The 14909-nt window shown below is 44.2% G+C and overlaps 1 protein-coding gene across 1 annotated transcript in view; it reads left to right on the top strand.

Moving 5' to 3' along the window:
• The window catches only part of DNAH3 (dynein axonemal heavy chain 3), a 213943-nt gene extending 200378 nt beyond the window's left edge, over positions 1 to 13565 (top strand). The window contains exons 56-61 of the mRNA XM_056138888.1: positions 2289 to 2443; positions 3374 to 3541; positions 7434 to 7576; positions 10224 to 10428; positions 11628 to 11765; positions 13212 to 13565. Coding sequence (XP_055994863.1) covers positions 2289 to 2443; positions 3374 to 3541; positions 7434 to 7576; positions 10224 to 10428; positions 11628 to 11765; positions 13212 to 13565 — 1163 coding nt within the window. The remainder of the gene's footprint in view (positions 1 to 2288; positions 2444 to 3373; positions 3542 to 7433; positions 7577 to 10223; positions 10429 to 11627; positions 11766 to 13211) is intronic.
• The last annotated feature ends 1344 nt before the right edge of the window (positions 13566 to 14909 follow it).

Here is a 14909-nt window from a genome sequence, read left to right as displayed (position 1 = left end):
TTCTTAAGGGCTGGAGAGATCGCTCAAGGCCTGGAATTCATGCTTTGCTTATAGGAAACCTAAATTCAATCCCAGCACTGCCTAGTCCCATGAACACAGCTGGGAGTGACCCATGAACTCCAAGCTAGAAACAGCTCCTGGGGGTCGGGGGGCAAGCAGCAGTAGGCTTGCCCTCCCACTACACACACACACACACACACACACACACACACACACCACCACCACCACCACCATCACCACCAGCAACAATAACAACAAAACCTGATACTTAAGATCTGGAGACATCAACCTTTGGATTCTAGAGAATTTAGTTTCAGATAAAGACGTTTTCTTTGGGACTCAAATTCTCAACTGGTTTGAACTTCCTCATAATCTCTTACTTTTTCTTTAACAAACTACCTCATTCCTCCTCCTAGACATTTAAGCTTATCCAAGTAAGGATCGGGAGATGAAAGGCTTTCTTTCCTGACTTGGCTCATACTTCCTGTTTCCGGCCTCTTGCTGTTCCTGGACCGGTCAGAATTAATGATGAACTTCTGCTTCAGAAAAGTCCTTGAATGTGTGTGCGTGCTACCCCAGACTAGGTGGCATCAGCGTACTGTCATAATACGGATTCTGGATGAGGTAGAAAGAGGTTTTAGTGAGGTTGATTCATTCTATCTCTTTTTGCAGAAATCTGAGTTGTAGAAAGGCTGTAGAGATCATAGAGAGGGTAAGGTACTTGCTTTGCCTGTAGCTGACCCAAGTTCAATCCCTGGCAGCTCGTGTGGTCCCCTAGGCCACTGCTAGGAGATCCCTGAGTGCAGAGCCAGGTGTAAATCCTGAGCACTGCCTAGCTTGCCCCCACTACCAACTAATAAAAGAAATCTGAGTGTAGAAACTTGTGACTAAGAAAATGATGTCAACGATGAGTATGGAGGTGCCATATCCTAAACCAGAATATAGATTATGATAATCTCAGCTTGCAAACATATACTTATTTGTAATAACTATTAATCGAAAACTTCCTGTATATTAATTATTGTACTAAAGTAACATTAATGACTAATAAGAATTATTAGGGCTGGAGCAATAGCACAATGGGTAGGGCGTTTGCCTTGCACACGGCCGACCCAGGTTCGATTTCTCCGTCCCTCTTGGAGAGCTCAGCAAGCTACCAAGACTATCCCGCCCGCACGGCAAAGCCTGGCAAGCTACCCGTGACATATTCAATATGCTATAAACAGTAACAACAAGTCTCACAATGGAAACGTTACTGGTGCCCGCTCGAGCAAATCGATGAACAATGGTAGGACAGTGACAGTGACAAGCATTATTAATCATAAACTTTAAGACAGGTATTGCAATTATCTCCATTTTTTTTGTTGTTGTTTTAGTTTTTATACCACACCTGACTGTACAGGTTCAGGGTTTCCTCCTGGACCTGTGCTCAGGGATCACTCCTGGCATTGATTGGGGGACCATATGTGGTGCAGGGATCAAACCCGGGTCTGCCACATGTAAGACAAGCATCCTACCTGCTGTATGAATTCATAATGACCTTCCCTGGGCTCAGCTGTGTTCCTTGTTGTCCCAGGGAAATGTAACTACAGAGGCAGTGACTGATGACAAAGACACTCTGCCCCAATTATCTCCACTTTTTTTTTTCTAATGAGAAACTGTCATTAAATGTTGTAAGGTGAGACTGGAGATCGTGCAGAGTATAAGGCACTTGCCTTGCATTTGATCGACCCAGGTTAAACCCCTGGCATGTGTCCTCCAAGCACCAAAGGAATGAGCACAGAGCCAGGAGTAAGCTCTGAGCAGAGGCAGCAGTGGCCCAATTCCCTCCCCCTACACACATAAAATAAAAATAAATATCACAGGGTAGAAGCCAGAAATTGGTAAGACAGGGGCAAAGCTGGGATGGGAAGCCATGACTATCACATGCCAAAACTCTTGCCCCAAACCACATGCCCATAAATACCGTTTACATGTAATGCCAACAGACACGCACGCAGTCTGGAAGATACCTAAATGTTAGTAGTTACTTTGGTGGTGATCTTAGTTTGTCCCCCCTCCCCACCACCATGGTTGAACTTGGTTTTCTACTTGCTAATATAGTTGATATGTATTATTTCTGTAGCAACCATGATACCGAAAAGGTCTGGTCTCATCCCAGGCTGAGCTTGGTTTCAGCACCCCTGTGTCTTGGCAGAGTTCCTTAGCTAGAAGAATCCTGTTTTAGGTTAGAAACCACATTCATAACGACCTTCCCTGGGCTCAGCTGTCTTCATCGTTGTCCCCAGGGGAATGTAACTACGGAGGCAGAGTGACCGATGACAAAGACAGGCGTCTCCTGCTGTCTCTTCTGTCCACGTTCTACTGCAAGGAAATAGAGCAGGACAATTACTACCTCGCACCTGGAGACATTTACTACATCCCTCCTCATGGCTCCTACCAGGTGAGGGGCAGGGAAGGGGGCCTCCTCTCCCCTCTACAGTGACTTGGCGGTCTTCTTACAGCCAGGGACTGCAGTGTCCAAGATGGGCGGGAGAAGGCTGGGGCTTACTGACAAAAGCAGTTTTCAACATTTCAAAAAGCCTACGGGAGAGACCTGGTGACTGTGTAATGAATGCTGGGTCTTTGGTAGACAGTAGCTTTCAGAATACGGGGCCTCTTTGGGGGAAAAGGAGGAAGGGTCATTAATGTGATGTCCCAGCAGTGAACCAGCTAGAAATTGCTACCAAAGACAAAGGATCAGCAGCCAGCAGAAGAGGAGGACAGGAAAACTATGTGGGAAAAGAAGAAAGGGAAGCAGAAAACAAGAAGTCCAGGGAGCATGAATTTGTTTTTGAGCACGTTACTTGCCAGGGCCTTATTTTCTTAGAACCTCATTTATCATCTCATGGACAGATAAGGGGACTGGGACTTCCAGTGACTAGCTCATGGCGACACAGTTTGTCAGAGTTGGGACCTAAACTCATTTTGTCTAATTCCAAAGTCAAAACAGTGGGGAGCTGAGAGGAAGCCAGGGTGGGAGGGGTGGTACTCTGTCCTTCTGACTTCAGAGTCATTTTTCCAAAAACGGTATAAGAAAAACTTGGAATGTGTTTGCCAAGAGTGCGAGCGGGCTTGTGAGCATGTGTGTGCATGTGTGTGTGTGTGCATGCATGTGTGCGTGTATGTCCATGTATGTATGTGTGTGCATGTGTGCGTGTGTGTGTGTGTGTATGTGTGTGTGTGTGTGTGTGTGTGTGTGTGTGTGTGTGTGTGTGTGTGGCTTGTGTGGAGCTGTAGAGTTATTCCTGCTTGGGTCTGACCTGGCCAAGCCTGGAGAGTTCTGAGGACTCTGTGACCCTAATTTTGTGTTCACTGGTGCTTTTCTTTCCAGTCATATATTGACTATCTCAGGAACCTGCCCATCTCCGCCCACCCAGAAGTGTTCGGCCTCCACGAGAACGCTGATATCACCAAGGACAACCAGGAAACCAACCAGCTGTTTCAAGGGGTGCTGCTGACCCTCCCGAGAAAGTCAGGAGGGAGTGGCAAGTCCTCTCAGGTAACCTGGCTTGGGGCTAGAGAAATGTCTCAGTTTCCCAGTCTGTTTCTTTGTAGTGGGCACATGGGATTCTGGTGGTGACCAGCAAAGCAGATGCCCACAGGGACGTGGCAGATCCCTGTGGCAGGAAGTAGGTGCTTTGGTGTGAAGTGCTGAGAATCTTCAATATAAAGCTGGAAGAGCACCTATATTTCCAAAGTATTGGTTGGCCTATGTCTGCCTCATCAGATTTGCTGCTGTTCCCACATATTATCTCAACTCCATTTATATGCATTTTTTTGGAGGGGATCATGCCTGGCAGTGCTCAGGGGTTACTCCCAGCATAGGTGCTGGTGGCACTCAGAGGACCATGCAGTGCTGGTAATGTAAGCTGGGCCTTCTGCATGCAAACCATGTTCTCTCACCAGTTATGTGACACCTCTCCAGCCCCTCCATTTATATGATCTTTTTAAATTTGCATACTTGAAAATCATGGGCACAGCAGGTAGAGTGCTTGCCTTGCATGCAGCCAACCCTGGTTCGATTGCTCTGCTCCTCTCAGGGAGCCCAGCAAGCTACTGAGAGTATCTCACCCACACGGCAAAGCCTAGCAAGCTACCCATGACATATTTGATATGCCAGAAATAGTAACAACAAGTCTCACAGTTTGTTGTGAGATGTTACTCGTGCCTGCTGAAGCAAATCAATGAACAACAGGAGGACAGTGCTACAGTGCTACTTAAAAATCATATTTCTTTATTTCAGCAATCAAATAAACTAGTGTGTCTCATTATTTATTTATTTGGGTTTTTAAATCACCCCCAGAGATTTTTTCAGTGCTTACTCCTGGCTCTGTTCTGAGAGACCACTACTGGCTATGCTCGGGGGACCCTAACGGGTTCCAGTAGAACTAAGTCAGCTGCATGAAAGACAAAGAGCTTATCTCCTATACTATCACTCCAGCCCTGATTTTTAAAACTAATGTTCTTTTACTTAAAGTTATCTACAAAAAGGGCTGGAGCTAGAACAGGGGTGAAGTGTTTGTCTTGCAAATGGCGGGCCCTAGTTTAAGGTGGGTTCACATCAGAGCACCATCAAGAGTGATCCCCGAGGGGCTGGAGCGATAGCACAATGAGTAGGGCATTTGCTTTGCATGCGGCCGATGCAGGTTCGATTCCCAGTATCCCATATGGTCCTCCGAATGCAGCCAGGAGTAATTCCTGAGTGCGTGAGCCAGGAGTAACTTCTGTGCATCATGGCGGGGTGTGATGTGACCCAAAAGGCAAAAAAAAAAAAAAAGTGATCCCTGAGTACAGAATCGGGAGAGGCCCTGAGTGTAGCCAGCTGTGGCTCAAATCCTCCCCACTGCCCTAAAAAGACTGTGCAGCACTGCGATAAATGTCAACCGATAGTCACTCCATAAATTCAGGAGAACCACAAAAAAGAAAGTGAAAGCCAACCACTTCTTAGGTTCTCCCCAGAGCATGCTGAGGAAAGGGGGCCACAGCTGCGGCTGTTAGAGCGTTTAACGAGCACCGACGCGAGACTTTCTCAAGAGGAAAGAAAGGGCAAAAGGGGTCCCAGCTGGAAGAGAGTGACTTTTTTGCCATCTGACCCAGCATAATGTGCTTTGTGTCCCGGATCCTTCTGGGTGCCTCTGGTGACCAGCTGGTTAGACCTGGTTTGTCCATCTCAGTTCAGAGGAGAGCAAAATAGTCTCTCTGAGGAAGTGGCCTCTTCCAGGCCTTTATAAACTTGCAGCCTCCCCCTCCTCCTCAGCCATGTGCTCTACTTCCTTCCGTTCCCGTCTCCATCTTACTCTCCATACCTGCCCCCTCTCAGATGAAGGTCTTGTGTATTTGTTTTTAGAAACTTGGTTGCTAGTACCAGAAGCGGTAGTAGATGTGAGTGGTTGATGTGCCTTGGCCAAGGCCTGGTAATTCATTCCCCTCGCAGTGGGAAGAAGTGTTGGCTCCTGTCTCACAGAACCAGTGAATGGCAGCTTTGGTCTTCCTCACCCAAGTTGTCACTGTCACTGTCACTGTCACTGTCCGCCCGTTGTTCATCGATTTTCTCGAGCAGGCTCAGTAATGTCTCCATTGTGAGACTTTGTTGTTACTGTGTTTGGCATATCGAGTACGTCAGGGGTAGCTTGCCCGGCTCTGCCGTGTGGGCGAGATACTCTCGGTAGCTTACCGGGCTCTCCAGGAGGGGCGGAGGAATCGAACCCGGCTCAGCCGGGCTGGCTGCATGCAAGGCAAACGCCCTACCTGCTGTGCTATCGCTCCAACCCACCCAAGTTGTACCCCTCCTAATTCCTTAAGGCCTTCTCCTACATGAAGGCCTGGCTTTTTCATGGAGGCTCACTGCCCTGGGTTTTTGTTTTCTTCACTTGCTGTTTTTTTAATGTATTAATTTTAAAAAATTGAATCACTGTGAGATTAAAGCATTACAAAGCTGTTGATGATTGGGTTTCAGTCATACAATGTTCCAACACCCATCCCTCCACCAGGTACATTTCCCAGAACCAATGTTCCCAGTTTCCCTCTCATCCCCCGAAACCACCCCCCTCCCCAGCCTGCCTCTATGGCAGGCACCTTTCCTCTCTCTCTGTCTCTGTCTGTCTGTCTGTCTGTCTGTCTCTCTCTCTCTCTCTCTCTCTCTCTCTCTCTCTCGGCAGAATGGTTTGCAATATAGATGCCGTAAGATATCATGTCTATCCCTTTACCTGCTTTCAACACTCAGTTCTTATCCAGAGTGATCATTTCCTGCTAATGCTGTCATATTGGGTTTCTCTTGCTCAGTGCGTCTTTGCTACTGGAACTGAAAGCTCTATCCTGGAAGCTCGTCCTAAGGGCTTGACTGGGAGAGTCATGGGAGAGTTTCACTCTCAAGAGGTCCTTAAGATAGGATAGGAATTCTACAGACCTCAGAACTATCCTCAGGCTACCCCTGTAACCAACCAAGGTGGGAGGGCATTACTCAGCCTTTTCACTTTTCTTTCTTTTTTTCCTCTTCTTTTATTTTTTCATTGAATCATCACGACATACACAGTTACAGTTGTTCATGATTGGGTTTCAGCCATACAATGTTCCAACACTGTCCCTCCACTAATGTATCAACCACCCTAGTTTCCCTCTTGCCCACCGCCCCTCCTCCACCTGCCTCTATGGCAGACACATTCCCCACCGCAATTTTAGGCAGTATGGTTTGCAATACAAACGCTGAAAGGTTATCATGTTTGTCAGGACTCAGTTCTTGTCCTGAGTGATCATTTTCAACTACCATTGTCATAGAAGTCCCTTCTCTATCCGAGCTGCCATCCCCCCCCCCCCCCCCCCCGCCACCCGACACCACTTGTGGCAAGCTTCCTCCTGACCCTTATTTCTTCTGTCCTTGGGTAATCATTGCATACTATGGTGTTTTATATTCCACAAATGAGTGCAATCGTTCTCTGTCTGTCCCTCTCCCTCTGACTTATTTCACTCAGCACGATATTATTCATGTCCATCATGCATCCACCAGGAAAAATAAAGTCATGAAATTTGCTTATAGATTGATGGACATGGAGAGTATCATGCCTTTTCACTTTCTAATGCAAGGAGTGATGTGTTTCCTAATGGGGCTGGGGGAGAAAGAATGATGGTACAAGTGTTGGGGGGTGGGGTGGGGGCAGCAGCAGCTTCTTATTTGGAAATAATTGGTTTCTACAGAGGATTCTCAGAAGGTTCAACAGATAATGTTTACAAAATTCTCAGGGCTGGGACTGTGGCTCAGCGCTGACCTTGCATGTGGGCGGCCCTGAATTTGATTTCCTGCACCACACGCACACACACACACACACAAAGAAGACACATGCTCACTGCCAATTATCCCTTGTCTTCTCATTCACCTCTGCTGCTTGCTTTTTAAGGAAGTGGTTGAGGAACTGGCCCAGGACATACTCTCCAAACTTCCTAACAACTTTGACCTGGAAATGGTTATGTACATGTACCCGGTGGTCTATGAGGAATCCATGAACACAGTCTTGCGGCAGGAGCTCATCCGATTCAACAGGTGGGTCAGATGGTCTTGTTACGGTCAGCAAGAGGTGGGAGTATGAGGGGGCTGCATCTCCTGGACAGCAACTGAGATGGACACTGCTAAGGATTTGCTATACGAAAGAATTGGTCTGCCCCATCAGCATGTATATGTCCACAGTTATTTCTCCTGTTCATTATGTCACCTGACATCCATAAGATGAGGTTATGACACCAGTCACATAATAAGAGTAATCATTAGAGTCTATTTTTATTGAGTCTTAGCTTAGTATCAGATATGATTCCAAGCACTGTACATCAATCCCAACTCTTTTGGAATATGAAGTTAGTAATCCTATGGTTATAGTTTCACAGATGTTAACCTAAGAGGGTTAAATAACTTTCACGTGGTCATACTGATAATTTTGTAGCAGAACTGAGTTTGAACCCTGGTTATTTGATTTCAGAACCTATGTAACTTAGCCATGATACAAGTCAGGATAAATGTAGAAAGGGGTGAGAAGTTCATTAGTTACCTCTGTCTACCATAGAGGTAGGGAGGGAGTGTTGTGATTCGTTCTCTCTCCCCCTCACCTCCTCTGTTATTATACCATAGAACCCTCTGGAATCACCTAGATTTGACTTCTAAATAACAAAGGCTTCTCAGAGACCATCTAGGCCAGATGAGGAGACTCATTACTTTGCCTCCAAGTTCAAGACTCCGGCTGATGCCAATACTCTGTGCCTCCTTTTGCCTCACAGTTCACTGCTCAGCTTTAGGGCAACCCTTGTGTCTGAACAACAAGAATACTGAAGAACATCATTCATGAGTTCCTTGGCTTCCCCAGTTTTAGAGTTACTCTCTAGACACTTAAGAGAGTAAGCAAGCAAAGTGACCAAGCAAAGACTGGGGTGCTAACCTAGATGTGGAACTACTGAGTCATATGCCTTGGTTCTTCTTCACCCAGATATGAGGTCTAATGGCTTTCCTCCTCTGTTAATAATTCTCCCCTATGGTTACTACAGGTCTTTCTTGGTTATTCCAAGGTCCTTCACTATCCGTTACCAGTAGCTGCTGAATTATAAAATGACAAGTCAGCAGTAATCTTATTTTCCAGTGGCAATCAAGATTAGTCACATTAGCAAGTGGTTCCACATACTCCTCTCTCCACTGTATATCCACACCTGTGTCTATGTATGTATCTATCTAGAGATATATCTTTCCTTTTTTAATTTTACCCAGTGGTATGAGGAGCCCCAGTGAGTAGAAGGATGTTCAGTTTCTAATTCAGTATGCCTTTTGGGACAAATGTTTCTTCTTGGGTGCTTATAAACCTTGATACTAGAAGAGTTTATAGCTGTATATGAAAGAAAACATGTGCAAGTAGGTCTTCAGGTTAATAGAGATCCATGGTCTGTCCCTCAGATGTTAGTACAGCCCCTTCACTCTTCTGCCAAGCACATACAGCAAATGTTTGGACTTTAAATTTCTCATCAAATGAATTTAGGGGTTAGATACTCAGCAATCCTTTTTTGCTTTTGACCGTTCTTGTGTCCATTTGACTGGAATTCCTTAAGTCCCTGGAGATGACATTTTCTCCCTATTGTCATATTCTTTGGCACTCTCAGGTGAATTCCTGAAGGGCTTGGCTAGATGTGCCTTTGCTCCTAGTCTACAAACAGAACAACATTGGCAGTGCGGATCAAAACTCTTAAAAATGCACATTGCACTTTGACCTAGATCCTACTTTTAGTACAAAAATGATAAAAAAATTTTCTAAAGATTGGTATGGATGGATGTTCCAGTGAGTCACAACAAGCTAGAAGTTACGTTTCATCAATAGGGAATAGTTAACATTGCAGTCATGAAAAGAGATGATTTTGGTCTCTAATGAATTGGAAATATGTTGTCTGGGTACTGAGAGAAAAACAACAATCACAATATATCACAACCATCCTGTTATTCGTCGATTGCCTTGAGCAGGCCCCAGTAACGTCTCCTTCGTCCTAGCCCTGAGATTTTTTTTTAAAAAAGTGCCATATTCAAGAGTTAGGAGAATGAGACCCTTCATTGTTACTGGTATTTGGCATATTGGGTACGCCACGGGGAGTTTGCCAGACTCTGCCGTGTGGGCCAGTTACATTCGGTAGCCTGCCAGTTTGTTCAAAGTAAGAATGAGATGATAAGATGATAAGATGTCTCAGCTTCCGGGAGCTGAGTGTGATAATCTCTGGATCCTGGCTGTTGTTGGGGTTACACAGCAGTTGTTGGGTGTAACTGTCTAGCACTGGCAGGTCCAGTCCCAAACCGTGCAGACTTGGAGATCTCAGCCCCGGGTCCCACACACCTGGGTTCCTCTGCCAGTTCTTTTATGCGTGAAGCTCATCCAAGTGTGTGGAGAGAAAACAGACTATAAAAATATAATATAGTATGCGATTGAAAAGGTTTATAGAAAAATCAAAATATTTTCAAAATTATTTGCAGGTGATGAGATCATGAGTGATTGATATATATATTTTTTGTTTTTATAACTTTCCTACCTAGAATATAAATTTTCTTACCTTTTAAAAGAATAGGTGGGGAGCGGGAGGGAGAAGTGTTAAAAATAAAAGGAGATCTAGAATCATTGTAGTGGGGATGACCCTGAGAAAGTCAGATTGAGCTGGTTTGTTTGTTCTTACAGGCTAACTGAAGTGGTTCGCAGAAGCCTCATTGATCTTGGCCGGGCCATCAAAGGGCAGGTCCTGATGTCCTCAGAGCTGGAGGATGTCTTCAATAGTATGATCATGGGCAAAGTGCCAGGCATGTGGATGTCCAAATCATACCCATCTCTCAAGCCCCTCGGGGGCTATGTAGCTGACCTACTGGCACGCCTGGCCTTCTTCCAGGTATCGAGAATCAGGGAAGCAGGATGTTACCTGGAATGCTCACTGAGGTGGAGAGGAAATCCTGAACTGACAGATAAGAGGCGGAGGGAGAAGGCACGTGGCCAGGGAGTATCCTGGACAGAGACCCTTAGGATTCCCTCTCCTCAGAACTGAGGTCAGAAGGAACACAGAAGTAGGAACAAGAATTCAAGTCACACTGTTGGCTAATGGGCCTTATTTGGCTACTAGATATATTTGGTTTGATTCCTTGGCAATTCAACTTGTTCTGAGCGTGCATGTAACATTGGATTATTTATTATGCATAAAAATCTAGGCTTGACTTGTTTTCTTTTCTTTCCAAAAAAAAGGAGAACCCTAGATGATGGACGTGCATTTCTGCATGGCAACCATGCTGGAAGTGAGTGACTTGCTCAGTGTAGACAAGTCACATATTTTCATTGCACAGCCCCATACTGACATCAGTCTGTAAAAAAAACCTGTGCTTTTTTGTTTGTTTGGGGGCTACAACCAGCAGTCTCAGGGATTACTCCTGGGTCTGTACTCAGGAATCACTGCTGGCGGTACTTGGGGGACCATATGGAGTGCTGGGGATCAAACCCAGGTGGGACACATTCAAGGAAAGTCCCTTACCTGTTGTACTATTGCTCTGACCCAGTGTGCTTTTTTTCCTCTTAAGTAATATTTTTATTTCATAGGTCAAAATTATAAGCTAAACCAAGAGAAGGTTAGCCTACCTCAAGAGAATTTTTGTTATGTTTTTTTGGCCACACCAGGCAGTGCTCAAGGGTTACTTCTGGCTCTGTGCTCAGAGATCACTCCCGGAGGGCTTAGAGGACCATATAGGGTGTCAGGGATTGAACCCGAGTCAGCCAGATGCAAGGGAAATACCCTACCTGCTTCACTATTGCTCCAGCCCCCTTAAGAGGAATTTTTTGTTTTGTTTGGGGGCCATATTCGGTGGTGCTCAAGGCATACTCCTGGCTCTGTGTTCAGGGCTTACTCTTGGCGGGGGACAGCAGGTCATATGCAGTGCCAGGGATCAAATTTGGGTCATTTAATGCAAGGCATATAAATGCCTTCCCCACTATCTCTCTGGTCCTGAGAGAATTTTTATGAGACTTATTTCTATTACCTGCCTTTGATTGAACTATCTTTGATGTGATGTTCATTGTGGATTTTTTATTTCCACAACTCTCCAGGAATGGATTGACCATGGGCCCCCTGTGGTCTTTTGGATCTCTGGATTTTACTTCACACAGTCCTTTTTGACTGGCGTGTCTCAGAATTACTCCCGGAAGTACACCATCCCCATCGACCACATTGGATTTGAGTTTGAGGTAGGAGTACTTTGGGTTAGCCACAACGGCCATCAGAGATATCAGTGTTGCCCATTTCTTTCTGAGCTCAAACATTTGGAAGTGTTGAGGCCTGAATGCTTTTTAAATGACAAAAATGTTCTATTGATCATGTCTTAAAGTAGCTCTAACTTATTCTTGACAGAATCATAGGATTGCCAAAGCTTTGTCTCTATATATCTATCAAGAAAAATTTCCAAAGGAAAACTTCCGCCATTTTACCAAGAAAAAAGAAAGCTTACACTGTCTGTTGAGGATGGTGGACTCTTATTTTCAGTAAACGATGTCAAAAGAACTGGAAGAATCATTTTATCCACATAGGGAAAGAAGTATGATGGACTGTTATGTAAAACACTGTAGAATTTAAAATTTAAAGCAATCATCTAGAGTAGACTGCAAACTGGTTGCCTTAGGTTTTAATTTAGTTTATGAATGAACTTAATTTGATGGGCCTTTGAAGATACTGTTAAGCAAAAATTAATGCAATAAGAAAAGAATTGGGATAAATGTTGCGAAGAAAAGCAGAACTATCCTTCACGGAAATGATTATGTCCCGAGAAATATGAGGAAACAAAAAGTAACACCTATTAAGATAAATAAAAGGATCTGTAATGTGATTAGATATGAGTAACTATATAAAAATTATTAGTCTTTCCTAATTTTAGAAATAAGTAGAGTACAATTGGGGAAAAATTCTGTTCACATAAACAAAGATTAATCACAAAAATGATTTTAAATAGATCATGTGCATGGGCCCACCATAATCTACCCCCATCTGATTCCCCTACACCTGATTCATTTTCTGCATTTACCTGAAGGGTGAGTCTAACATCTCTGAATTTAAACTGTGGTGGGCTGAACTGGTTTATATTAGCTTGCCAGAACCAATAATTACCAGTAGGCAGCCTGAAATTGATCACAGTAGGCATTTTCACACACTCAAAATTGACAAAAACTACCTATCAAGACTTTGTTTCTCCTTGCATTGTACTGTTATTGTTTTGTTTTGTTTTTATTTCTTAGTGAATCACTATGAGGTACAGTTACAGACTTACAAACTTTCCTGCTTCAGTCATACAATGATCAAGTTACTGTTGTCTTTTTAATTAGTTAATCCTTTACTTTAAAAAAAAAATGAATCCAGGTCTCAAAAGGGGAAGGATTATGTAAAGCCACCAAGCTAGTTATAATTCATGTGGCATCCTGACTCCTACTTTAGTGCTTTCTCCAAGCTCACCTTATATTAGGGCAGAACACTCACTCGGAATCAAACCTGACCTAAGCATGATAGGCAGAAGCAGTGTTTGTCCTGGAAGATGCATACTGATAAGGCAGACAGTACTGGCCAATTGTACTTTTCTCACCTCTCAGTACTGCCCCGTTTAGGAAAACGGGAGGAAATGTTACTCACAGCTTCCTGTCTTTCAGGTCACCACACAAGAAACGACAATGGAGAGTAACCCGGAAGATGGGGCCTACATAAAGGGACTTTTCTTAGAAGGTGCTCGCTGGGACAGGGTAACTATGCAGATCGAGGAATCTTTCCCCAAAATCCTCTATGATTCTTTGCCCATCATTTGGCTGAAACCCGGGGAAAGTTCCACATTCGTTCATGAGAACGTTTATTTGTGTCCAGTCTACAAAACAAGTGCCCGCAGAGGCATCCTTTCCACCACAGGACACTCCACCAACTACGTTCTCTCCATTGAGCTCCCAACAGACAGGGCCCAGAAACACTGGATAAACCGGGGGGTAGCGTCATTGTGTCAGCTGGATGACTAATTGAAAATAAAAGGCATTCTATTGTTGCCCACAACCTAGCTTTCTTTTGTTCCTTTTGGGGCCACACTGAGCAGCGCTCTGGGACCTGTGATGGCAGGGATTATACCTGGGGCTTCTGCAGGCAAAGCATGTCCTGCTGCCCCGAGCCAAGTGTCTGCTCCTAGCTTTCCTGACAGTCACGTGGTGTGGTGATAATGATGAAGAGAGTGGTAACATATTAATTAGTCACTTTCTATGAGCCAGGGATGTTGAAGCAGTCCTATAAAGTAGTTATGATTATTCTCATTGTATGTATATAGAAAGCATGACACAGAGACTAAGTCAGTTACTGAAAAAAGTCTGATTAAAACACAGGCAGTGGGATTCTCCAACAAGGACTTGTAATTGTTTGCTAACTTCCCTTATGGTTATTTTCCTTCTCTTCTTTCTTAACTGCCACTGATTTTCAATTGTTTCTTTTAGTTTATCTGCATGGGCTAATATCAAGAACCTCTCTGAGACCCAAAGGGACTTGGACTATTTTTTTCTGTTCACAATGATTTATTACATTCAGTATTCCAACACCAATCTCAGCATCATTATACCTTCCCACCACCATTATTTCCAATTTTCCCAATCACCACCCAAGCCTAATAGCAGGCCTTAAATAATTTATTTTTATTTTGTATTACTTGTTATAATTTGTTAAAGGTGATCAAAAAAGATTTCTTTAGAAAAAAGCATGTGAAGTCTATTGTATCTCATCCTAGAGCAATTAACCCCTTGTATGAGAGGGTACTGGCGTGTTGTTACAGGTTAAGCCTTGTGTGTTAATATTTTCTTTATCGAGATTGGTTGCTCTACAACCATTTTTTTTTTAAATCGGGTGATAGAGCTGGAGTTAAATTTTTAACTGGATGGTGACTTTGGGGACTGGAGGCATCTCTGCAGCTTGTTGCTCTTTCAAGATTTATTTTGAGTTACTGGATCATGGCCAGTTAATGAGCTTAGTTAATTAGAGGCAGTTCATGGGTGTGACTGCCAGGCTCCAGGAAGAACAGGGGGGTGAGGGGAGATCTATAACCCCTGACCCCATGAAAGCCTGGAGATTTTGGTCACAATACCTACATATCTGAGTTTTTCAACAGATTCATTCCTGGATGAGGTTTGTCCTGAGTCTGTGGGGTCCAGCTGAGAGCATGGTGGTGATTGGGTTCTGGAGGTTTTCCGTTGCTTGGGGCTCTGTTGGGCTTGTGGGGTCTAGAGGCATCTCTGCAGCTTGTTGCTTTCAAGATTTGATGAACCACTTTCTTAAAGTTTTATCTTTTTAAATGTTTTGATATATGTAAAATGAAATTCTCACAA

This window comes from Sorex fumeus, unplaced genomic scaffold (genome assembly GCF_029834395.1).
Source record: "Sorex fumeus unplaced genomic scaffold, SorFum_2.1 ptg000130l, whole genome shotgun sequence".
NCBI lineage: Eukaryota > Metazoa > Chordata > Mammalia > Eulipotyphla > Soricidae > Sorex > Sorex fumeus.
The sequence above is the reverse complement of the archived record's forward strand: the minus strand, read 5'-3'. Positions and strand labels throughout refer to the sequence as shown.